The sequence below is a fragment of the Callorhinus ursinus genome, unplaced genomic scaffold, assembly GCF_003265705.2.
Source record: "Callorhinus ursinus isolate GAN/ISIS: 27379988/994484 unplaced genomic scaffold, GSC_fseal_2.0 scaffold45, whole genome shotgun sequence".
NCBI classification, from domain to species: domain Eukaryota; kingdom Metazoa; phylum Chordata; class Mammalia; order Carnivora; family Otariidae; genus Callorhinus; species Callorhinus ursinus.
Window position 1 is genome coordinate 5,489,264 of NW_027397107.1, and position 24,153 is coordinate 5,513,416.

General features: G+C 46.1%; 1 protein-coding gene across 5 annotated transcripts; it reads right to left on the bottom strand.

Annotated features, from left to right (window-relative positions):
* Positions 1-840: 840 nt before the first annotated feature.
* PRC1 (protein regulator of cytokinesis 1) lies at positions 841-22,200 on the bottom strand. Of its 5 annotated transcripts, none has more exons than XM_073882237.1 (15): positions 21,904-22,200; positions 15,601-15,733; positions 15,250-15,372; positions 13,159-13,392; positions 12,907-13,077; positions 12,276-12,425; positions 11,411-11,558; positions 10,514-10,650; positions 8,336-8,431; positions 6,882-7,028; positions 6,579-6,689; positions 4,683-4,793; positions 3,968-4,144; positions 3,606-3,644; positions 841-2,089 (listed from the first exon to the last, which is right to left on the bottom strand). In XM_073882237.1, the coding sequence occupies exons 1-15, from the start codon at positions 21,912-21,914 to the stop codon at positions 2,018-2,020; spliced, it is 1,860 nt and encodes a 619-aa protein (XP_073738338.1). In that variant the 5' UTR covers positions 21,915-22,200; the 3' UTR covers positions 841-2,017. The 5 variants fall into 5 exon arrangements, with proteins under 5 accessions (XP_073738338.1, XP_025749094.1, XP_073738339.1 ...); XM_025893309.2 differs by having other exon boundaries at positions 3,606-3,647; XM_073882238.1 differs by having other exon boundaries at positions 3,606-3,647; positions 4,045-4,144; positions 21,904-22,198.
* Positions 22,201-24,153: the final 1,953 nt, after the last annotated feature.

Here is a 24,153-nt window from a genome sequence, read left to right on the forward strand (position 1 = left end):
ACAGCTGATTTTTGACAGGGTACAAAGGCAGTGCAGTGGAGAAAGGACAGCCTTTTCAACTAATGTTGCTAGACAACTTGATATCTGTATGCAAAGAAAATGAACTTGAAGTCAGACTTGGAGCCATACACATAAATAGACAGAGCCCAAATGGATCACAGACATAAATGCAAAACCTGAAATTTTAAACTTCTAGAAAACCGTTACCTCTTGGGTTAGGTAATGATTTCTTAGAACAAATGCACAATCTAAAGAAAAATGGGACTTTATCAAAGTTAACCCTCTTCTTCACAAACACTTAAAAATGCCACAGACTGGGAGATTTTTGCAAAACCTAGGAAAACAGGACTTGATTGGGGCAGTGGTCTCACAGGTGTACATATACGACATCAAAATTTATCCAAGTATACACTTCCAATGTGTATTTTCTAATCAAAATAAAGGCTGTTAAGAAACCAAAGGGCCAGGCAACCTCACCCTATAAAAGCTAATCCTGTTAAGGGCAGACAACAATGCAGCCAGAAATTTCCTAAGATGACTTCAGCCCCTTTATATATCAGGAGTTGGGATTTTTTCTCAAAATAAATAAATCTTTAAAAAAAATAAAAATAAAATTTGAGAGAGAATGAGATAGAGCATGAGAGGCGGGAGGGTCAGAGGGAGAAGCAGACTCCCCGCTGAGCAGGGAGCCCGATGTGGGACTCAATCCCGGGACTCCAGGATCATGACCTGAGCCGAAGGCAGTCGCCCAACCAACTGAGCCACCCAGGCACCCTTCAAAATAAATATTTTTAACTTAGAAATAAGTGCATAAAAGAATATAAAAATCACACTCCTGACTAAACATTTCTTGTATGTTTATTTAGTCTTCTCTGTTTTCCACAGACCAAACTGACCAAAAAGTGATTTGGGGAAAAAAAGAAAAAACACCACCATGCATCTTTTTGAAACGTAAGTATACACATTAATTTATTTTCAAGAATATATTTATATTTAAAAACAGGACCTGTATACGTCTAAGCAGGATGGCGGACACAGAACCAACCTGTGCTGCTACGCTTTCAAGAACCATCGAACGTGCTGACAGTCGTACTGGCGCAGGCAGAGTGAGAATAAATAGTGCTTCGGGGAGAGCAGTAGTGATTGATAGAGCAGGTGAGGATGTGGACGCTGTAGCAGGAACAACTGCCCAGTACTGATATGTGCAAAGTTCCAGATCTCCGGGACAGAAATGGCCCGACCGCCTCCCAAAGTGACTGCCAACTGCAGGGGCCAGATGAACTCCGGCACAGTGGGCACAGGGCGGGGGGCCTCGACCCAGAGAAAATTACAGAACCAGAGTTCAGGTAAGCATGTGTGTTCATACACACATATCCCCACAGAGGGCATTGCACTATGTAACTACATAACTGTACACAACTGAACAAAGGAGCTCCCAGCCTCCCTGTCACCTCTTTGGCAGTAGGTCAGGCCATCTCACCTTCTGACACAGACATCCTCATCAGGAGGAAGGCTATCCTGTGTGGTGGAGACAGATCTTTAGGTGAGAGCAAAAAGCTCTCACAGCTAGAGCATTCATGGAACATCCCTAAGCAAAAAAAGTGTCAATTACTAATTCTAAGGGTACGAGCCAACATTACTTCCTGTCCCATGCCCCCAGGACGGGCACAGTCATTTTCCTACACAACGGTGACATACAACAAGCCCTTGACCGTGCTTCAGCAAGTAGAATGATGGGGCAAAGAAATCAGGTTCCATCTGCTAAAATTTGCACTTACCGCTATCAACTAAGTCTTAATGTATTTCTTGGGTCAAAACAAAATCAAGTTGTTGAAGACCCACTAAACCATCCATCAGAGATGGATTTTCATCTGTGCCTCTCATTCACTTCTGTCGTTAGGCCCGTGGCAGTGGAACCAGATTTTCAAGCACACCTAAACTCAAGAAAGATCCCCCCCTGTATAATCAGATCTAGTCTAAGCACAGGAAGCCACAGCAGCTGACTGATCAGGGCTTCTCAGGACTGGATGTTGGTCGAATTGAGAATTCGAGAAGTAGCATCAGATTTGGAAGCCTTTGAAAGTTCTCGCTGTTGAAAAATAAACACTGTCAGTGGCAGTACAGCCCCCCTCCCACATGCCCCGCCCTCGTGTGCACGGGCGTTGTGTTCCTCCGAGCCCCAGGTCCCTCTCCAGCACAGGTCATGTTAGGAACATCAGATGAGAGACTCTGAGCACCATTCTATTAGTCACAGAGGAAGCATGTGCACATGGTGACCCTGGACCCCTTCCCTTAGCCAGTACATTCTGTTAAAACCTCACAGAAGAGAAATCCCTTACACTTCACAAAGTACTCTCTGGAGTTATCAAGCTAGGCAGGCAACAACCTTTGGTCTTTTGAGCCCTTTATAAAGCAGTGGGCCAGACCATCTATCTACCAATCCCTGGGGCTGAGGGCCTTGTAACCTGCTGGTGATTTGATCTCATGCTGGAGCACATGGAATAGAAGAAGATAAAGCACGAATGACCACTGAGTAAGAGAGGTTAGTGTTAGTAGAGGTTAGTCTGCTGGCTTTGGTACTGCCTGGCGGAGTCTACCAGCCAGAGCAACCCAAACCAGATGAACCTCCCTCCCTAGGCCTTGCCATAAAGATAAGCAGGTACATTTAAGCCCCAAGTGGATGACACGGGGCTTGGCTAAGCAAGCAAGAGAAAGCGGGACCCTCTGTCCAGCAGTCAGCTAGCCAGAGTGACACACTTCTGTAAATAAAGCCATACCAATCATGTAATTTGAAAAAAGTGCCATAGTATGAAGCTAGTTTACGAGCTCCAGCCTTGGGCACCTGCCCCATTCCCCGTCTGCAGCAGCAAGAGAGTTGGCACCATGGCTCCCAAGGGGGAGGAGCAGCCTCCCCTCTCAATACAGGGAGGGGAGACACAGAGAAGAGAGAGCACACATTGTTAAGTAAAGGGCACTGCAGTTACGTGTTTGTTAGTGAAGATGGAGTAGGTTAGTAGGAACTGAAGAGTGGAAAAAAAAATCACTTTTTCAGAGCCGCATGTATGCTTGAGCAGCTCAATGTGGTAGAAACAGGTAGAGGCAAGGAAATAAGCAGTGGCTAGCTCACAGTAGACAGAAAGTTGGCAGTTCAGCCCCAGGGGGTTAGTAAGGCATATACTCCAGGAAATAATCAGCACACAGGCCAAGAACCTCATGATAGCACACAGCTGGGGCTCCCCTCCCCACGTGATGGGGCCTCTCTTCTTTCCAGCACATTGGAGGCCTCTGATGTCACAATTGGGGAGGGTGAAGGTCTTCTGGTGTGAAATGCATCATAAAAAAAACTTTGCCTGACTTTAGGTAGGGCTGAGAATCCAATTCAAGTCTGAACAGGTGTTAATCAGCCGGTTAGGCCGTTGGGACTTAAACCAGAAAGTATTTTTGATTTCTGCGTTAGGAACTCCTTCCTTTGTAAAAAAACGTTCTGTGATAGTACAGCTGAGATTGGTTAGTGTAGCTCCGTGCCCAGATGGGAATTAAGCCAGCAGATGTGACAGATGAGTTTGGAAAACGGACATGGGACATGCAGGGATTGCCATACAGACCTGAAGCCCAACAGTGGAGCTGTCAGAGAGGGACGGATCCTTCTAAGGACAAAGAATTAAGACAATTACCAAGAACTCCACCAAGAGAGCACCAGGGCAGTGATCAGAAGGGTCACCTCCTGCAGCCAGGGAATGGTATTTCTTAAGCAGAAGGATCCAGGTTAAATGTCGAGTTGCTACTGCCAACTTCCTTCTCATATATCCCCTTAAACCACCCGACCCCATGCCACGGTCAAGGCAGGAAAGGGATTCTCAGCCTCCAAAGAACTGTCCTAATCGTCTGGGTGCCCTGGGGAAGAAACCCGCTCTGCCCCAACTGTGTGCTCCCCAGAGACTGGTAGATATTAGAAAAGGTGAATTACCGCAAACTCAGAATAGGTGCTGGCAACAGAATTAATGCTGAAGTTGCGCTGGAGGGGGGCCAAGGCGGGGTACCCACCGCTCAGGATGCTGCCATTGAGCTCCAGGTTCTCCTTGTTGGCTCCATGCCTCCCAGCACGGGGTGTTTTTTTCCCCGAACAAGTGGAAGTGGTGACTGGCTGCAAAGAAAAGAGAGAAGTCCATGCATCATTGCTCATAATGACCACACATACCCGCACACACGCACGTCTGCGCGAGCAAGTGGCCAAAGGCTAATAATGTCTTTATATTATTCATGTCTCTACTTGTGGTTTAAAAAAAATATATGAATTCTTAATGGTTTGCAAAGTACCTCTCTTGAGCCCAGTCTGTAAAATACTTGGAAGACGCATTTAGCCCATATTCCCTACCTCTCCTTATGTGAGTGTACCCGACTGTCTCGTGGACCAGGGTCGTCGGACCTCACTCAGCAGCAGCTGAAGACCAGGCTTTGAACTGAGCCCACAGAATTACATCCCAGTGATTCCCGTGATACTACTGGGGTTCAGAATGACCATTTTTCTTCTTTTTTTTTTGTTTTTGACAGATAAGCTAGCTTACTCTCAGCATCTCAGTGAAAATTGAATCCAGGGATCTTAGAAACTGGAACAAGCCAGTGGGGCCCCTAAATAGGCTGGAGCTGTGTTGGTGATGTCCTTGTACGCAGAACATACTAACCTTGCTGCCAGAAGGTGGGAGTCGAGACACGGGCGAACGGTAGACTGTCCCCCCGAAGACCGGCCGAATGCTGCTGTTGGCCGTAGCGTTGGACGTGGTGGTGGTGTTCAGCTAAGGAGACAGAAGGACAGAACATATTTAACATGCTCAGCAGCCCATCCCTGCACTAGAGAGAAAGGAATATAGGGAACAGTCTAAGATGGGTTTCCATGGTTAAGAGCTTTGAGGAAACCTGTGCTAAGTGTTCAAAGCCGATTTCTATCTGGATTGAACTATAAAATGGTACAGCCATTTTGTTTCTAAATCTATCAAATTAGATATTTATACAAGGTAAATGAAAGCAGATAGCCAAAGACCAATGTACAAATACAGCCGCTTTATGCGTAATAGCCCAAACACCACAAACAAGCCAAACGTCCATCCACAGGCACATAAGCAAATCGTGGTCAAGTCATGCAATGGAATACTGGCCCCCGTTAAAAAGGAGTGACCTATTACATATGCAGCCACGTAGATGAATCTCACAAAAACTATGCTACATGAAAGAAGCCAGACCATGAAGGAATACATACTGTATACTTGCACGTATATAAAATGTGAGAAAATGCCAACTAGTCAGTGGTGACAGCAAGTCCGTGGCTGCTGTGAGGGAGCAAAGGGAACACGAAGCTGCAGGAGGAAACTCTGCGTGCCACGGCTGTGTTCACAGGCTTGACTGTGGTGGTGGCTTCACGGTGTATACATATGTCAAAACTTATGAACGCATACACTTTATGTGCCAATTTTACTCAATAAAACTAAACTTAAAAAAAATAATAAACTCTAGGTAGGGGCACCTGGATGGCTCAGTCAGTTGAGTGTCTGACTCTCGATTACGGCTCAAGTCGTGTTCTCAGGGTTGTGGGATCAAGCCCCGGGCTGGGCTCTGTGCTGGGAATGGAGCCTGCTTGGGATTCTCTCCCTCTCCCGCTGCCTCTATCCCCGCCTTGAGCATGGGCATGCAGAGTCTTTAAGATAATGAATCTTTAAAATCTTTAAAAACTATATAACAACAGGGAGCTAGTTTAATAAATGACAGCATGTCAAGAGGATAGAATGTACAGCTAATAATGAGTGTGCATTTGAAGAATGTTTGATGCTATGAAAAAAAATCACAACCAATACCAAGTAGGGAAAAGGCAGAAATCCAAATTATATGTAATCTCTATTTTGTAAAAATACATTATTTAAAAGCTTTCTTAAAATCAGGAAAAACAAATATTCTCAGTGGTCCTCTTGGAGTTTATTGCAGGTGATTTTTTTTTTTTTTCTTTAAGTAACCTCTAGCCCCAGCATGGGGCTTGAACTCCTGGTCCCTGGATCGAGAGTCACACGCTCTACTGACTGAGCCAGCCGGGCGCCCCTGCAGGTGATTCTTTAACTATCTATGTGTTAGAAAGTACGAGCTGAGGAAAGAGAAGGGAAATAACGCTCTACTTCATTTGTCAAAGAAAAGGTTAAAATCCTCCCCAATTTCCTGCTCCAGAGATTGAGCAGTACTGAATATTCCATTTAATAAACATGAAAGTCTTTCACAGAATACCACGGTCACTTGTTGGAATTCCAGGATGAACCGCTGAAGGTCATCATCATTAACAGACTGTTGGCAGCATGGTCTCCCCTGAGTTTAACCCAAGACCTCAACAGCAAGCACACATCCGAGCTGACAGCTCCATGACTGTCATTATTGAGTTGCTGCTGGGGCTAAGTATACTCTTCCATTCATACTTTTAGAGGAACCCAAACCGGAAGGCCCCCAAACCCTCTCCCATCTGTAGGGCAGGAGGCAAGAGGTGGCCAAGAGCCCTAGCCTCAACAGCCCCTCGTAAAGAGTGGTTCACAAAGCCTCATGTTCACCTTGCGCACTTTGCCCGGTGTGTTGGGTGCCAGTCCTCGCCGCTTGTTAGGGGTTCGGGGAGCACTGCCATAGAGCATCTCTGTCTCTGTCTGCTTCTTGTTCTTGAGTTGCTGTGTGGAAGTCAGAAGCAACAGCGATAAATCTCAGGAAGGGAACAGGCCTGAGATGGGACAGAAGCAGGGCCAGAAATCAAGTGCCCAGTCCCTGTACCCAGGGCGACCTCTTCAGCCACCCCTCATCCCTCGCAGAGACCCTGGGCTGCTCACATTCCCATCCCTTTGGCCCCCACTGTGCTCGCTCACTCTTTCTTGCTTGGCTCGCTCCTTCTCCAGTCGATGCATCTCCCATTGCTCCATCACGTACTCCATGAATTTCTGCCCATTCACCACAAATGCCTTCGAATGCTCCTGTTCCCACATTTCAATCCGTGCCTTCAACTCCTCTTCCAACTGGGATCATAGACAAGGACATGCTAATTACTTCAAATCTTTGGTATGAAGCTCGAATGAAATGATTCTCCCAAAGGAGGACCCCACCCCAGAGACCATGAGCTGAACGTCAAGTTGCTGGACCCATGTGGGTACAGGTCAGAGTGACCAGAAAGTAAAGCCTAGTAATGGTTCATTCATAACACACAAGAAGGTGGGAAAAGGCAAGAACCCAGAGTCTAACTAGGGTTTTGGTGCCTAAAGCTGGAGGCAGCAGCAGGGGAAGACGAACAACATGAAATAGGCAGTGTGGGTTAAGAGCACCACTATCCGGGTTCCGATCTGGACTCTACCTCTTATTGGCTATGAAAAGGTGGGCAAGTTACTGAAGTTCCCAGGGCATTTCCTCATCTATAAAAATGGAAATGATTCCAACCTCATAAGGATGTTGTGACAACTAAATGAATTAACAAATGGAAAGCACTTGGCAACAGTATCTGGCACTTAGTAAATGCTAACAATTACTACTACTATTAAAATGGACAACAGTAGGGGCGCCTGGGTGGCTCAGTCAGTTGGGCGTCTGCCTTTGGCTTGGGTCATGATCTCCGGGTCCTGTGTCGGGCTCCCTGCTCAGTGGGGAGTCTGCTTCTCCCTCCCTCCGCCCCACCACCCTGCACACTCTCTCTCTAATAAATGAATAAAATCTTTAAAAAAAAAATAGTAATGAAGCCCACAGCACTTTCTCAAAAGCTTGCCTTATGTTATAGGCTGAATTGTGTCCTCCCCAAATTCATGTTTAAGTCCTAACTCCCCCAGTACCCCAGAATGTGGCTTTATTTGGACATACAGCTAATGAAGTTGAAGTCATTTGGGGGGGGGGGAAATGAGGTCATTCAGGTGAGTCCTAATCCATCGTGACTGGTGGCTTTGTTAAGAGAAAATCTGGACACAGATGCAGACGGAAGGAAGGCCATGTGAAGATACAGGGAGAAGGCAAGTCATCCACGAGTCGAGAGAGAGGCCTCCGAAGAAACCAGCCCTACTGATATTTTGATCTCAGACTTCTAGCCTCTAGAACTGTGAAAAAATAAATCTCTGTTGTTGAAGCCCCCCAAGTCTGTGGCACTTGGCTATGGCAGCCCTAGAAAGCTAAGAAACCTTGATATTCAGGTGCTTACACCAGGAAGGCTCGGTATATACTCACCATCCTTGCCTAAGCTTTGGAAAAGAAGACAGTTCTGGGGCAAGATAATTGAAAGCAAAGGCTATACAAAAAGTAAGGTATTTTGTAGCCAAGCACCAAAAACTCTTAGTGGCGATGTTACCTTGGGGAGCGTTTTTTGAAGCTTGGCTCGTTGCTTTTCTTCTTTTAGAAGATTTCCTCCACGGTTTGTAAAGCGACTTGGATCTGAAGCTTTTCTCTGTAAAAAATACCTTTTAATTAGAGTAAGCCCTGAGATGATCAGACTAGTAACTACTGCTAAGATTCCTTGCTCTCATAAACTGATACATACTAAGGAGACTCAAGAGAGTTTTGCATTCCCATCCACTGTCAGCGTGAGAAATGGTGGTGTCCTAAGACAGGAGAGTGGGGTGTGAGCACCACAGGCGTATGCAAGATCATCCACTGGCGAATAAGAAAACTATGGTTTCCTTCTTAATCTAAAAGCAAGAGAGGGGGCACCTGGGTGGCTCAGTGGGTTAAGCATCTGCCTTCGGCTCAGGTCATGATCACGGGGTCCTGGGATTGAGCCCTGCTTGAGACTCCTGGCTCAGCAGGGAGTCTGCTTCTCCCTCGCCTCTCCCTGTGGTTCTCTCCCTCTCTCAAATAAATAAATAAAATCTTAAAAAAAATAAAAGATAGTCTTTAATATGTAATGCACAATGTCACTGGCTCCCTTCCTTGGTTCAGATGTCAAAGATGACTTGTCATCTGTAGGGAATGTATGTGGAGGGACAAGGGAGAGGTCTACACTTGGGAGGGCTTGGTGGTGGCACCCCTACTTGCCCACCCACTTCTAGCATATTGACAGTGCAGCTTAAATGTGCCCAGTTAGGTGGTTTATAATCCGTTTTTTATGAAATTAACACAAAATAGGCAAGTAAACATGTAAAGTGTTAGGCTTCCTCTTCTGTTTTTTGTTACTGTATCATGTACACAGTTTACCAGAACAGTAATTTAAGCATGTTAATTTGTGCATATAAGTTAGATTTATACACTCAAAAATTGGAGATCATCAGAAAACTTTAGAAACAATCTTGACAATTTGGGGGCAAAGCTTGTAAAGAAATTGTTCCCCCTTCCAAACCACTTGATTGCTAACTGCCCATAAACACTAACTACAGGGGATGGTAATGCTTTTATTTTTCCTTAAATACTGGCATGTCCACAAGACTTACTTATCTGGCTCTTTACTGACATTTACTACCCTTCCCTCTTGCTTTCAACCACAAGTTAAGGAGTAACAGTAGGACATCTATTCTTAAACAGCTGTTGAGATCTCACACAGGTCTCTCCATTTGAGTTCTCGTTTCCCTCCTGTAACCTTGAAGGAGTTGAACTCAGATTCTCTAATGGCCCCTTTCTTTTTTTTTTTTTTTAAAGATCTTATTTATTTATTTGAGAGAGAGAGAGAGAATGAGAGATAGCACGAGAGGGAAGAGGGTCAGAGGGAGAAGCAGACTCCCTGCCGAGCAGAGAGCCCGATGTGGGACTCGATCCCGGGACTCCAGGATCATGACCTGAGCCGAAGGCAGTTGCTCAACCAACTGAGCCACCCAGGCGCCCGACTAATGGCCCCTTTCAAGCTCTGAGGAGTCTCCATGTGCCCTGCATGTCTCGTCTGGCTCACCCAAGTCCCAGCCCTGAGGCTCAGAAAAGCTCTGAGGAAAGCTGTGAGTGCCAAGTCTGTCAGAAGAAAAGGAATTCAGACTATACAAATGTGCCCTAATACCCAGGCAACTTTCTAAGAAGACAGAAGTTGGAATGATAGCAAATAATAACTGCCTGCCCCCACATCCGCCCTCTCCTTCCTTTGTCCGGGGAACCTGAATTTATCTGTGGCGGAAGCTCCCCCAGCCTCACTGGCAGCTGGTGTGGTGTGCAAGCAGAGGGACTGGGAAGAGCCCTCAGAGGGGCTAGAGGGGCAGTGCTTGAAGCTCAACAGTGGGAGCTCTAGAGCTACCTTGAACCTGAGGATAGGGTCCACCCCTTCTGGGCTGGAGAAGCCTGGGACACCGCTGACTGCAGAACAGCCGGACCTGCCCTGCACGCTCTACCTCTGGACTTCTTTACACAAGAATTCTACCTTACTGAAGGCATTAATTTAGGCTTCCACCGATGAGCTCTGCAAACACAGATGGGTTAGCAGTAACTCAGAAACTTAGTGATGAAGACAGGGTATTAGAAACCTGGTAAAGAGCAAAGGAGAGTGGATTCTGACTCTGCAGGGCAGGCCTTAACCCTTGATTGCACTCTAGGGAAACAGAAGCTAGGGTGGTACCTCAAACTCCAAGAAAAGTCTCCAGCTTTCTTCCCACTTCTGGACACCTTCAAAGAGTTCTTTGTGAACCTCATAGTAGTTTCTTAACCGCACGATCTCAGCATCATGGAGCTGGAGCAGATTTTCCGTGTAGTCCTCTGCAAGATACAGGTCCAGAAGTTTTAAAAAATCCCTCTAGTGTTTAGTATCCCAATTTACTAATCCCTAACCCTCATCCTCCCAAGATGGAAATCAGTTTTTATTCCTCATAGTACAAGTGACACATAATTAAGTATATATTGTGGATGATAAAGCCAGCTCTGTCACATGATCAGTCTGGGGCGAGTAGGGAGTAGGGGCTAGGGTGTAGGTTCCGATGATGAAGATTCTCAAAGTTCTGTGTCACCTCTTGCCTTGTTCTAGGTTTCCTTCACAGTCTTCCTTTCCATCCTGCTCACAGAAGATGTCTAAAAACTTAGTACAATCTCATCTTTATACTCCGTTCAGGTCAGACTCGAATTCCGTTGAGCTCTTGGGGATGGATTCCACGGGCTCAAACATGGGCTCTGCTGTTGACCTGCTGTGTGCCTCTGAGTGCAGCTGCTGAACATTTATGTGCCTTCATGTCCTCCTCTCTTGAGGTGAGGATTAACTGAGATAATAGTGTTAAGGGTCTAACACTGCACCTGGCGTGGAGTAAGCACCTGACAGACTTGAGCCTCGCAACTACAGGCTACAGTGATTTACTACTTCAGAAATCAAGAGGCCCTTTATTTCCTAGTGGCTTTTGCAAATGTTAATTATACAGGAATGGCAATTTATGCTACAGGGCTTGAAAAGGCAGCTGTATCTGTTTGGTAGAGGAAATACGTGCTGGTGAACGTCTGCCCTCAGGAAGACCTCTGCTTGTGTACAAACCCGCATAGTAGGGGGCAAAAGCCTGTCTCTGCTCCTGGCTGTAGAAACACTGGTCCCAGTACTGAGCCAGCTCCACTCGAATTGCCTCAATCACTTTCTTCATGTTTTGTGTCTTCAGTTCTTCCAACCGATCCACTTCCAATTGCAGCTGTAACAAAGAGACCTGGTAAAGGTGCTTGCCATACATTTACTTTCACATAGGAATACAAAAGTTCAAAAGCCCCCCCAAAACGTTTAAATAAAATTACAACACAAAGCCACAGAGGTAAATCAACACTTTTTTTTTTTTTTTTTAAGGGAGAGTGTGCATGCCCGCGCACAGAATGGCAGAGAGGGAGAGAATACCAAGCAGGCTCCAAGCTGGGCGTGGGGCTTGATCCTACGACCCTGAGATCATGACCTGAGCCAAACTCAACAGCTGGACACCCAACCCACTGAACCACCCAGGTGCCCCAGTCAACACTTTTTATAACGCTGATATCCTGGGAGCCAGAAACCTAAGAAATGTACACAAAGGACAGAAGATGGGCAGGCTACAGCCATCCTTGTCGAACACTGGCCTTAAAGACAGGTTCGCAGGGCGCCGGGGCGGCTCAGTCGGTTAAGCGACTGCCTTCGGCTCAGGTCATGATCCTGGGGTCCTGGGATCGAGCCCCGCATCGGGCTCCCTGCTCGGCGGGTAGTCTGCTTCTCTCCCTCCACCCCCGACCCCGCTCGTGTTCTTGCACACTCTGTGCACACGCTCTCTCTCAAATAAATCTTTAAAACAAAACAAAAAACAGGCTTGCTTGAGGCAGACACTGTTGAAGACAATACACTTGACACTCGTAGAGACTGCTGACCCAGTGCCCATTGGATTTCTTACCGCTTTCCTGACCTTGGCCTTTGACCCAGTCATAACCGTGGCCACAGCTTCTCTCTCTTCTTCAGGTATCTGCAACCTGTCCCAGAGCTCTCGGATCTGAGCTCGCAGACCCTCACACACTGCTTCATTTTGTGATTTTCTCATTTCCAGCTGTAGCAAGGAGAGCCAATGGTTATGGCAGAGAGCAGCACAAAGAAGGCCAGCCCTGTGGCTTCCCGCAAAGAAATGTCTGGACCCACAGAGAGAAGAAGCACTTTTACTAGATTGTGAAGAAGTATGTTTTCATGACTTCTGAACACAAACTGTATGGCTGCCATTATGGTAGGATCTCAAGCCCCAAGAATTAGGATTCAGATTATTAAAAAAATTAAATACTAAGCCAATTCACGTGACTAATAGTATTTCATCCAAGATTTCAATTCCATTCTTAGAGCCACAAATACATTTTTTTGTTAAAAAAAAAAAAAGACAAAAAACTCCCTGAGGTTATACATTATTTACTATCTTTATCCTCCCTCATTCTTTTAACTTACGTAAACTGGCTTATTTAAGCCAGAAGGACAAAACTGTCAGTTTTTTCAAATTTCTGGACACTATGGAGATCCCAGGCCATAATGTGAGCAGTCATTACCTGCCGAAGCAACTTTTGTAGTGTTGCAATATTCTCCAGAGATAAACAAAAGGCATCTTCATCTTCACACACCACATCTCTTTCAAAGCTTGTGTCTGGGGTGTGATCTAATTCCTCCATACACAGGATGATCTGTCTCTTTATGTTGACAAACTCCTCATGTCTAGACGCCTATAAAATAAAATGATTACCAGTACCTACCTACAGGAAAGTCAAAACCGACTTTTAGGAAGTATGAATGCAAGTGCTTACCTTTGTTTCCCTCAATGAGGCCACGTGCTGTCTAAATTGGCTCAGCTCTTCTAAGCTGGGAACTGAGGTGCTGTCGATGCCATAGTGGGGCATGCAAAGAATCTCACACAGCTCTTGATCTTGTTCTTGAAGTAGTTTGAGTTCCTGTTTTCGTTCCTTTTTCTGTTTTCGCATCAGTTCTACCTGAGTGCGCAAATCCTTTTCTAGCTGCAAGATGGTCGTCTCTCCTTCTTCCTGCAGGAGACAATGTACTATTGTGAGAAGGTTCCAAGTGGATCTCTTCAAATGAAGAGAAGGACAATGGAAGAGGGCTAGGATGACAGGACTTTTTTTTGTTTTGTTCTTAAGATTTTATTTATTTGAGAGAGCGAGCCCAGGTGAAGGGCAGAGGGAGAAGCAGACCTCCGCTGAGCAGGCAGCCTGACAAGGGACTCAATCCCAGGACTCTGGGATCATCACCTCAGCCAAAGGCAGACACTTAACTGACTGAGCCACCCAGGCGCCCCTAGGATGACAGACTTTTAAGTTAAACTTACAAATATGTCAACTTATGGCCAAAAAAATATGGCACAAACAGGGTTCCCTAAGAAAGGCCTCGAATAAGGAAAGGTACCAGGACACTTTTGCAAGAGGTGAAGAGTGCTTGGAAAGCTTGCTTTGAGTTAGCTACAGCATAGTATATCTAATTCAAAACATGATGCTCATCCTAATAATCCTAAGAATACCACCTAACCAATAAAAATCAATAGTCCTTGCTCTACTCCAACTGATTAACAAGAGGAAAAAAAGTGGCAGTTATCGGACTTAAAAATTTACACAATTTTATTCAACATTCATGAACTAATAAAGACTGTCATATAATTTAAGGGAGATATATCACTGTTTATCTAACTTCTCACCTAATTTCACACTGAAAGTTAAAAGAAAATGACTAAAGAAACTATTTGTCTAAAATCAATGATATATATGCCATTTCTGTAGATTCCAGGAAATTCCACTAATGTCATGATCTATCTCATTGCTCTTGGCTGCCAGGTATGGCTCAGTCGTTAAGCGTCTGCCTTCGGCTCAGGTCATGATCCCAGGGCCCTGGGATCGAGTCCTGAATCAGGCTCCCTGCTCAGCAGGGAGTCTGCTTCTTCTCCCTCTCCCTCTGCGCCCCCCGCCCCGCTTGTGCTTTCTCTCTCAAATAAATAAATAAAATCTTTTGAAAGGAAGGAAAGATAGGGAAGGAAATGAAAAGGAAAAGGAAAAGGAAAGAAGAAACTCCCTCCTAGGCTGACTCCATCTAGATACCCAGGTAGTTCTTGCTGTAACAGAGAGAGGGACCCAAGAATCCTATAGCCATCCTGTGCTGGCTCTACATTCACAGCTATTGAATTACCTTCCCAAGCTCCACGTTGGTTTCCATTTTTATGATCCCAACACAATTTTTACTGGTCCTCCCCAAGGACCTATTTTGGACCCGCTATCCTATTTGTTACTCATTTCATCCTCGTTGGTGTCTTCATTCAAGCCCTGCCTTGTGCTGGACCACCAAACAGCAACCTCTCAGCCTGATACACAGATAATGCTGCATGCTCTGAATTTGACTATGCTCTCCAGACACTCCAGCTCTTGAGACATTTCCTTTCAAGTAGCCATTCTGGCTGGTTCAGTGGTATACAACTACTGGGTATGAAAAAACCCACAAAGGCAGGTCTTTTGGTAACTTTCCCTTATATCACCAGTCACTTTTGCTTCCTAGGTAGTGCCTTTCATTTTCTTTAGGAGAAAGGATAGCATAGTACCATCTATACCTAGCTTTTCCCTAGAGTTAAAAAAAAAAAAAAAAGTTATATGCCCTGCAAAATGATGGCAAGAGGAAGCTGTTTTTGATCAAAGGATTGTAACACTTATTAGCTGTCCCACCTCTCAACAGGGCAACTCTTTACCTAAGTGAAAGTTGCTGGAACTAATTAACTAGGTGGCAAATTCTGCCCACTTTTTATGGCCAAGATTCTAAAAGGAAATCTTCCATCTGCAGCCCCAAGTCAGAGTTCCTTCCTAAATCTCAGACCAAGCAGGAGCCCCCAAGGCCCCACCATGTACCTGAAATGGCTCGACGTGTAACTCGCTGCACAGGGTATTCAGCTCTTTTTGACAGATGGAAATGCTTTTGATGAGCCTTTCTTTCAGGCTTTCCTCTTCAGCAATCATCATATCCAGGAGGTCCTACAAGAGAGAAAACAGTCCCATAAAAGTTTGGGGCCAATGGGAAAAAAACCCCAAACCAACAACACCAAAACCTTCATAATTACAAATTCTTAAGAAAGGACTTAAATAGAAACAAAACCAGGAAGAGCCTGTGACACTCCAGTGGCACTTCGCCAACCATCTCCAATGGGACACCAGTATCCGTACTGCTGTCCCGCTGCAAACAGACCAGTACGACTCACTTACCTTGATATGCTTCTTTACAACCTCAGTTCTTTGTAACCGCTGGTCCTCTGGAATCCCAATTAATTCCCAGATTTCCCGAAGGTGATTCAGAGCTTTCTGGAGACATACTATTGACTCCTCTGCCAGCACCTCACTGAAAAGCAAAAGAGAGTCCAGGAACATGAGCCACTGCCCCCAGACTAAAAGCAGTATTTACACAAACTAAACAGACTCCTTTCTCAGTGGCCTCAGGATAAAACAAATTGAAAACAAGCATTCAGCTTTAACAGCTCTTTTCCAAAACACCACAACACTGGCAAAGCAAAATTCAGTATCACCTTGAACTGTGGAAACTCAATCTTCTTCTTCAAGTAGGCTCCACACCCAGCGTGGAACCCAACGAGGGGCTTGAACCCATACCCCAAGATCAACACCTGAGCTGAGATCAAGAGTCGTATGCTCAACCAACTGAGCCACCCAGGTGCCCCGGAAAGTCAATCCTCTCAATAATACTCAGAATCAGGACTTTCATCAACAATTCTACCTATGGCAGTACAATACAGAATTATAAAAGAAAAACAGACTGGGGCGCCTGGCTGGCTTAGTCAGCAAAACATAGGACTCTTGATCTCAGGACTGTGAGTTCGAGCCCCACTCTGGGTGTAGAGATAGAGATTACTTAAAAAGGAAAGATAAGCCACACAAAATAAACTCCCACCTAACACAAGACCTTGCTCCTATAAAACAGCCGGCAACTCATTACAATTTTGTTGTTCTTAAGTTACAACTACCGACTTACAGAATGGCTAAAATTACAAACGACAAACATCAAGTGTTGGTGAGGGTACAGAAAAACCAGGACTTTCATATACTTCTGGTCTGGAGTGGAAACTGGTACAACCACTTTGAAACCTGCTGGCAGCATCTACTGAAGCCAAACCTCGCAGTTCCACTTTTACATGCGCGTGGGTGCAGCAGAACCGAACATGCACGTGGTAAAGACACGCACAGGAGGGTCAGGGCAGCACTACTCCTAATAGCATAAGAGTAGAAACAACCCAGATGTCCACCAACAGAATAAACAGTACATTCCTACCATGGAATAATACAGCAATGAACACACCACATGAATAAGTCTCAGAAACATGATGGTGAACTATGCTAAATGAAAGAAATCAAATGCAAAAAGACTACATACTATAGGATTTCATTTTATGAAATTCTAGGAAAAAAAACTACAGTGAAAGAAAGCCTGGGACCAGAGCAGATCAACTGCAGAAAGGCACAAGGGAACTTTTTTTTTATGGTGATGGAATGGTCCTAGATCTTGACGGTGATTACCTAACTGTATGCAATGACCAAACTTCAAAATATACATGTAAAATGAGTTAATTTTACCGTATGTTAATTATACCTCAAATCTAAACGATAAAAAAAAAAAAAAAAAAAGGAGGTAAGAGGCCCTTTAGGTGGCTCAGACGCTTGATTTCAGCTAGGGTCATGATCTCAGGGTTGTGAGATCAAGCCCTGCCTCAGGCTCCTGGCTCAGGATGGAGTCTGCTTGAGATTCTCTCTCTCCTTCTGCCCCTCCCCACACTCATCCATGCACTCTCTCTCTCAAATAAATAAAAAAAAAAAAAGAGGGGGGTAAAACAAAACTAATGTGGAAAAAACAAAAAAAATGTTGGGGAAGAAAAGGAAAAACAGTTTAAGTGAAACAAGCAAGACAAGCAAGCATATATCACTATGTGATTCCGTTTATATAAAATTCAAACACAGGCAAAACCAAGGTATGCTTTCAGCAGTCAGAATGGTGGTTGCCATTGTCCTGGGAGGTGGTGACTGGGCAGGGATACACGGGGCACTGGTTACATAGGTGTGTGCTGACTTTGTGAAAATTGAGTTGGGACTTGGATTTATGCACATTTCTATATGTTAGTCTTCAGTTACAAAAAGTTTATTTTAAAAAATTGTTTATCTGATACAAATTTAACTAGGCACCTTGTATTTTATCTTAAAAAAAAAAAGGTTACTTTAAAAATGATAACCATTAGTCTGCTTCACATAACATTCAAAAAATAGAGAAATTTTCTCTCCTTTCTTAGATACAAATGGCTAACAAAGACACTGCTCTGGCACCAGAGAAGGTGGATGTGCTTTGCCACCAGTTAGCAGTGAGGCCTAGAACAAGTCACTTAAGCTCTTCGTGTGCTATCCACAAACGAGGGGGCTCAAGGCTCTCATTGGCCCCCTTTGTGCCTCCGAGTATTCAGTGGTTCTATGAGTCACCAGCCTAGATCTCCAAGAATATTTTCACATCTAAGACATTTCTCTAGCCAAGAAATCCCAATTTATTTATTTATTTATTTTTAAGATTTTATTTATTTATTTGAGAGAGAGCAAGAGAGGGAAGAGGGTCAGAGGGAGAGGCAGACTCCCTGCTGAGCAGGGAGCCCGACGTGGGACTCGATTCCGGGACTCCAGGATCATGACCTGAGCCGAAGGCAGTCGTTTAACCAACTGAGCCACCCAGGCGCCCGAAATCCCAATTTAAAGGTTGCCTATCCGGGGCGCCTGGGTGGCTCAGTCGTTAAGCGTCTGCCTTCAGCTCAGGTCATGATCCCAGGGGCCTGGGATCGAGCCCCACATCGGGCTCCCTGCTCAGCGGGGAGTGGGCTTCTCCCTCTCACTCTCCCTTTGTGCTCAACCTCACTCTCTCAAATAAATGAATAAAATCTTAAAAAAAAAAACAAACAACTACAAGATCTCATCTTGGTCAATATTCAATCTGAATGCAAAAGCCCAGGCATTGAGCCAGACCAGCCTGGGGCGCTGCTCTGAGGGGCAATACTCGAGGGAGCGCTCTAGAGTCTCTTCCAGTCTGGCCCACCCCACCCTGGCCACTCGGCACAGCTAGGGCAGCGAGGTTCTCTGGAAAACAAAATCCAATCAGGCCTCTACTGAACTACTCCCTTCACAATTTCCCATTGCCCTCAGGAAACACTTCAACCACTTTCAAAGAAAAGGCTTTCTAAAACCTCTCTTCAGGTTTGTCTCTTAATCTCTCTCACCAGCTCACTCCTTAAGACTCCAGCCAACTGACCTTCTGAGCATTTCCTGGACATGCCCCTCACTCAGCCAGGTGTAGCTCTCAGTTGCTGATAATGTCATGCTTCTGTACATTAACTTCCACCTGCCATCACCTTCTCTGGACAGCTGTGGATTCCTCACAGTCACTTCTCCCCCCAACCTCCCCCATCCACCCTGTAGACCATAGACTCAAGGGCAAGGACTGCCAGATCTTATCCATCTTCATTTTACCAGACCCTAATGCACAGCAAGTGTTCAATAAATGTAAAATGAATGGCCCTGAGTTCCTGCCAAAGGCTCATTATGCCTCTAACTTCCAGCTACCTTCAGTTTATAAGCTCTCACATATTGACAGATTTAAAAGCAGTGCTGCCTAGCTCTGTAACACATTCAGAGGGTAAAGTGATCACTTTTCTGAAGCATAAAATCTAGCACACGGGAAAAGAATCTGAATAGACATCTCTCCAAAGAAGATATAGAATGGCCAATAAGCATGTGAAAACACACTGAACATCACTAGTGAAATGCAAATCAAAACCACAGAGAGATACCACTTCACAGGCACCAAGATGGCTATAATACAAAAGACAGTTAAAAAAACAAAACAAAACAGTAATAAGTGTTGACAAGGATGTGGAGAAACGGCAAGCCCCCATACACTGCTGGTGGGAATGTAAAAATGGTGAAGCCTACTCGAAAAACAGTCTAGCAGTTCCTCAGTTGAACACAGAGTTACCATATAACCCAGATATTCCATTCCTTAGGTATTTACCCAAGAGAAATGAAAACATGTCCACACAAAACTCAAATACATATTTATAACAGCCAAAAAGCAGAGACAACCCAAAACGGCCATCCACTAATGAACAGGTAAATGTGATATACCTATCCAATGGAATGTCATCTGGCAATAAACCTGGAAAACACTACACCAAGGGAAAGAAGCCAGTCACAAATGACAATGTATCATAGGATTCCATTTATATGAAATATCCAGAATAGGCAAATGTATAAGAAACAGAAGTAGATCAGTAGTTCTGTGGGGCTGGGGTGTGGGGAGGGAGGAAGGTGGGGAAAGGGACTGACCTCTAATGGGTATGGGCTTTTTGAAGGGATGATGAGAATGTTCCAAAACTGGCTGTGGTGATAATTGCACAACTCTGTGAATATACCAAAACCCATCACACTCTCTGCCACACGAAATCATTCATTTGAGATCTTTTCCAGTCCAGTGACTTAGTTTCAAGAGACTGGGAAAATTGGACCTTTCTACAACCGCTTGTGTCCTTGGGAAGTATTTTTCTAGGTATCCTCGGCTTTTTGGTGATGTGTTAGAAGAATAAAAATCTCAAATTTGTACTTTTAGGGAAATTATCTACTTACAGGCGGCATGTAATTGCATCAAGAGAATTATTACGCACAGAGAATGTACTGAGGCATCTTACGATCATACAACTTTTTGAAACATCTAGTTATTCATTCAAAAATACTACTGAATGTTTATTACATATAGGGTGCATTCTAAGTGTTGGGGATTCAGCACTGAACAAAATTGACATCCCTGCCCTTTTGGAGTTTACATTCTAATAGTAAAAGAAAAATGATAAATAAGCAAATCTTGGGGCGCCTGGGTGGCTCAGTCGGTTGTGTCTGCCTTCGGTTTGGGTCATGATCCCAGGGTCCTGGGATCGAGCCCCATGTCGGGCTCCCTGCTCAGCGGGGAGTCTGCTTCTCCCTCTGACCCTCTTCCCTCTCGTGCTCTCTCTCTGAAATAAATCAATCAATCTTAAAAAAAAAAAAAAAAAAAAGAAAGAGGTTTCAGGGTGATATAAGAAATAGTATGAATGTTGTGAAGGGTGGAACATTTTTTAATTCTTTGAAAACAGTACACGAGTGAGAAGGGTCTCTAGAAGATTTGTAATTCCAAACACCCATTTTGCAACAGGCCCAATAAGATTTGTTCAAGTAATGAAATCCAAGGGATGGTTAACTTTTACATTATAACAATAGTGTGCATACTGCTTTTAGTTAGTGGCCCATTTATCTGCTGGAGGCTAGCGGTCCATTTGCTGTACAGACATTTGTTTTGGTTTTAACTGGCTCTGAGATCTACAAATCTCACGTCATTTAATTCTGTAAAAGCAATTTGGCTAAATTAGTAAACATGGCCAAGTTTCTCAGTTAAGTCACAAACCAAAAAACACTGCAGACTGTGTGGCAGATTTTTAAAAAAATAACAGCTTTATTGTATTTTTTAAAACCCTGGCCGTTTTTTCCAATGGTACCACGATTTGTACTCAATTCCCATTCTCCGGAAGGCAAGCACTTGAAAAAGAACGACAGGCATTAGTAATTATGGCAGGAAGAACATTCTACAGCCATAGAGCGATCAGTCTGACCAATAACTACAAACTAATAATGAATCATCACGGTGCCTCACCCGCCCCTTTCAGAAAGTAGGGTTAACGTTTTTATCACAAGACATTTTAACACAAGAGCCCTATGCCCTGGTATTATCCTTATGTTAGAACAAAACTGACATCCCTGCCCCTTTGGAGCTGACCTTGTGAGAGCGAAAGAAAGGTGATAAATAAGCAAACCTTCCACTAAATGGCAGTAAGTGCGACGGAGGGAAAATCGAGGGGACAAGGGGTGAGACAGGTGACAGTCGGTGCGGCGAGTCTGGCCCCTACTTCAAGTCGGCCGCCCCTTCCCCCGCACGGCCGGGGGAGTCGTGAAAACCACCGGAGAGGAATTCCTCGACGGAGCTCCTGAACTGGCAAGGAAAGCCGGCTATCTGTCCGAGTCAGGTAAAACGTGAGCACTGCAGCCCGGCCCCGCGGAAGACACGGATAAATGGAACCGGTGACGGCCTTATTTAAACGGAAGCGAGGAACCGGGCCACAAAAGACGCAGGGCTTAGAACAGGCCGCAGGTGCCAAGAGGCAGCACCTGGGAGGCGGGCGGGGCTCGCGGACATCGCGGCGCGTCCGGGCCTCGGGAGCCTCGGGAGCCCGCGGCCGCCGGGGCCGGTGCCCGGCAGGCCTTGTCTCCGCCGCACCGGGGCGCTCGGCCCGGGCGCCAGCTCGGCGCTCCCCAAACCTGCCGGCCGCGCCCGGGCCTCACTCGGCGCGGGCTGACATACCACCCGCGGCCCGGGCCGCCTCGGGGGCCCCGCACCCGGGACGGGGGTCGCTCCCTCCCGCGTCCCCTCGACTCTCCCGCAGCCCGCACCTTCTCCTCATGGCGGACGCTCCAGGCAGCCGGCCGTCGAGGCCCCAAACCTCCTCCGCGCGGGGCTGGGCGCAGCAACCTCCCACAAGCACCGGCTGTCTTGCTTCAAGCCGCGGCTCCGCGAGCCGTTAGGTCACCGCGGAATTTCAAACCGAGCCCGAAGGCGGAGCAGCCCCGCGATTGGCGCCCTGACCCGTCGCTCCTCGCCAAGCCCCGCCCCCTGGCGGCGAGCCGCGAGCGCGCACTGGGTCCCGGCGCGCCGGGGCTCGGGGCTCGGGCTCGCGCGCTGGGCGTGGGAAACGCTCGCTCTCCGACTGGCGGTGGGGTCGCTGTCTGCGCCGGCGCCGGGTCTCGCCCGAGCCTGGAGGGCCGCCCCGCCCCGCCCCGCCCCGCCCCGCCCCGCCCCGCGCCAGAGGCGCCGTGTGGGCCACACCCCGTCCCGGCACTGTTTGGATTCGAAGCTCTGGCCGCCGCCCGGAGGCCGCCGGGAAGGGGCGAGAACCGCAGCCAGCCGGCTGGGCGGGAGCGGGCTCAGCGGGAAAGCCTGACGCTTTAACTCGTTTCCCTCGCGCAGGCAGATGGCGAGCCTGGGGCTGATCTCTGGTGGCAGCCTTCCCCACGGTGCGGGAAGTCGTGCCCTCGAGGGCAAGGGAAGGAACGCTGCGTCCCTGCTCACGGGCCCGGCACCTTTCTAGAGAGCGATCCCATTTAATCTCCACGACAGCCCCGTTTGGTATTATCGCCATTTTACGCAGGAGAGAACCGGCTCTGAAAGGCGTGAGGGACTTGCCCAGGTCACATGCTTGGCACACAAATGGAGTTCACCTGGGCATGGTTCTTTCAAATTACAGGGGTTTATATAGTTATCCGAAAACTTTAAAACTCATAATCGACATCAAAGCACTTTTGTATCCTCTTTTCGCTGAATATATGCTACATCCCTAAATGCTTATATATAGCTTTGTTTTCCAGTGATTCAGTTGCATGATATTGTGGCTGGAGGTATCTCATAATTCAACTGTTTTGCTATCAGTGTGTATTTTTTTTTTTTTTAAGATTTTATTTTGGGGCGCCTGGGTGGCTCAGTCCGTTAAGGGTCTGCTTTCTGCTCAGGTCATGATCCCAGCCGCCTGGAATGGAGCACCCGCATCATCAGGCGCCGGGCTCAGCAGGGAGCCTGCTTCTCCCTCTCCCTCGGCCCACCTGCCTGTGCTCTCTGTGTCAAATAAAGAAAGAAAATCTTAAAAAAAAAAAAAAAGATTTTATTTATTTTGAGAGAAAGAGAGTGAGTGAGAGAGAGCACAAGCCAGGGGCAGAGGCTGAGCAGCCAGCCTGATGCAGAACTCGATCCGAGGACCTTGGGATCATGACCTGAGCCGAAGGCTGACTCTTAACCGACTGAGCCACCCAGGCACCCCATCAATGGATATTTAGAGCGTAATTTTTACAAATGTCTTCAGACATAAATCGCACCTTGCATTATTTTCTTACATTTGATTCCTAGAAGATAGCTACTGAACACTCCTTCCAGAAGGATTGAATTAGTTTGCCCTTCCCACTATGGAAGCCTCTCACCCTCAAGAGCTCTTGAGTATTACTGTCCTTTTAAATCTCTGCTAGTTTCACAGGCAGAAAGTGTCATTCCCTTGTTTGATTTGCACTTGCTGGTTTATAGCTGAAATTGCACATTTTCCCTCAGTGTATTGGCCATCTATGACTTCTGTGACTCCTTTTCATTTGCCTTTTCCATGAAGAAAAAGTAAAGGATGCTTGTTTGCTTCACCTCCAGGACCATGTTTCTCTCTTTCAGAAGGACTTAACTGGAGTTTTTTCCTTTTAAACTTTTTTTTTTTTAAAGATTTTTTCTTTATTTACTTGACAGAGAGACAGCGAGAGAGGGAACACAGGCAGGGGGTGTGGGAGAGGGAGAAGCAGGCTTCCTGCCGAGCAGGGAGCCCAATGTGGGGCTCGATCCCAGGACCCTGGGATCATGACCTGAGCCAAAGGCAGACGCTTAACGACTGAGCCACCCAGGCGCCCCTTAGCTGGAGCTTTCAACACCCTTTAACTCGTCAGCAGCACACCAAACTTTCCAACGGCTGATGGAGTGAGCCGTAGACACTTTTTAAATTTACTTGCACTTTGTTGATTAACTTGAAAGTTATTCAGAGAGCTTCAAAAACTTGCAATCTTCAGTCATGTACACAGAGCCAGCATCATAAGTACCCAGAGATAAGATAATTTTGCTAT

Bases quoted from the DNA above. Each gene is read 5' to 3' on its own strand.
- PRC1 (XM_025893309.2), bottom strand. The intron at 15,373-15,600 runs GTAAGTGAGTCG...TCTCTCTTGTAG, and splicing joins TTGTAAAGAAGCATATCAAG to GACCTCCTGGATATGATGAT. The intron at 4,145-4,682 runs GTTAGTATGTTC...TTTTCTTTGCAG, and splicing joins TCCCACCTTCTGGCAGCAAG to CCAGTCACCACTTCCACTTG.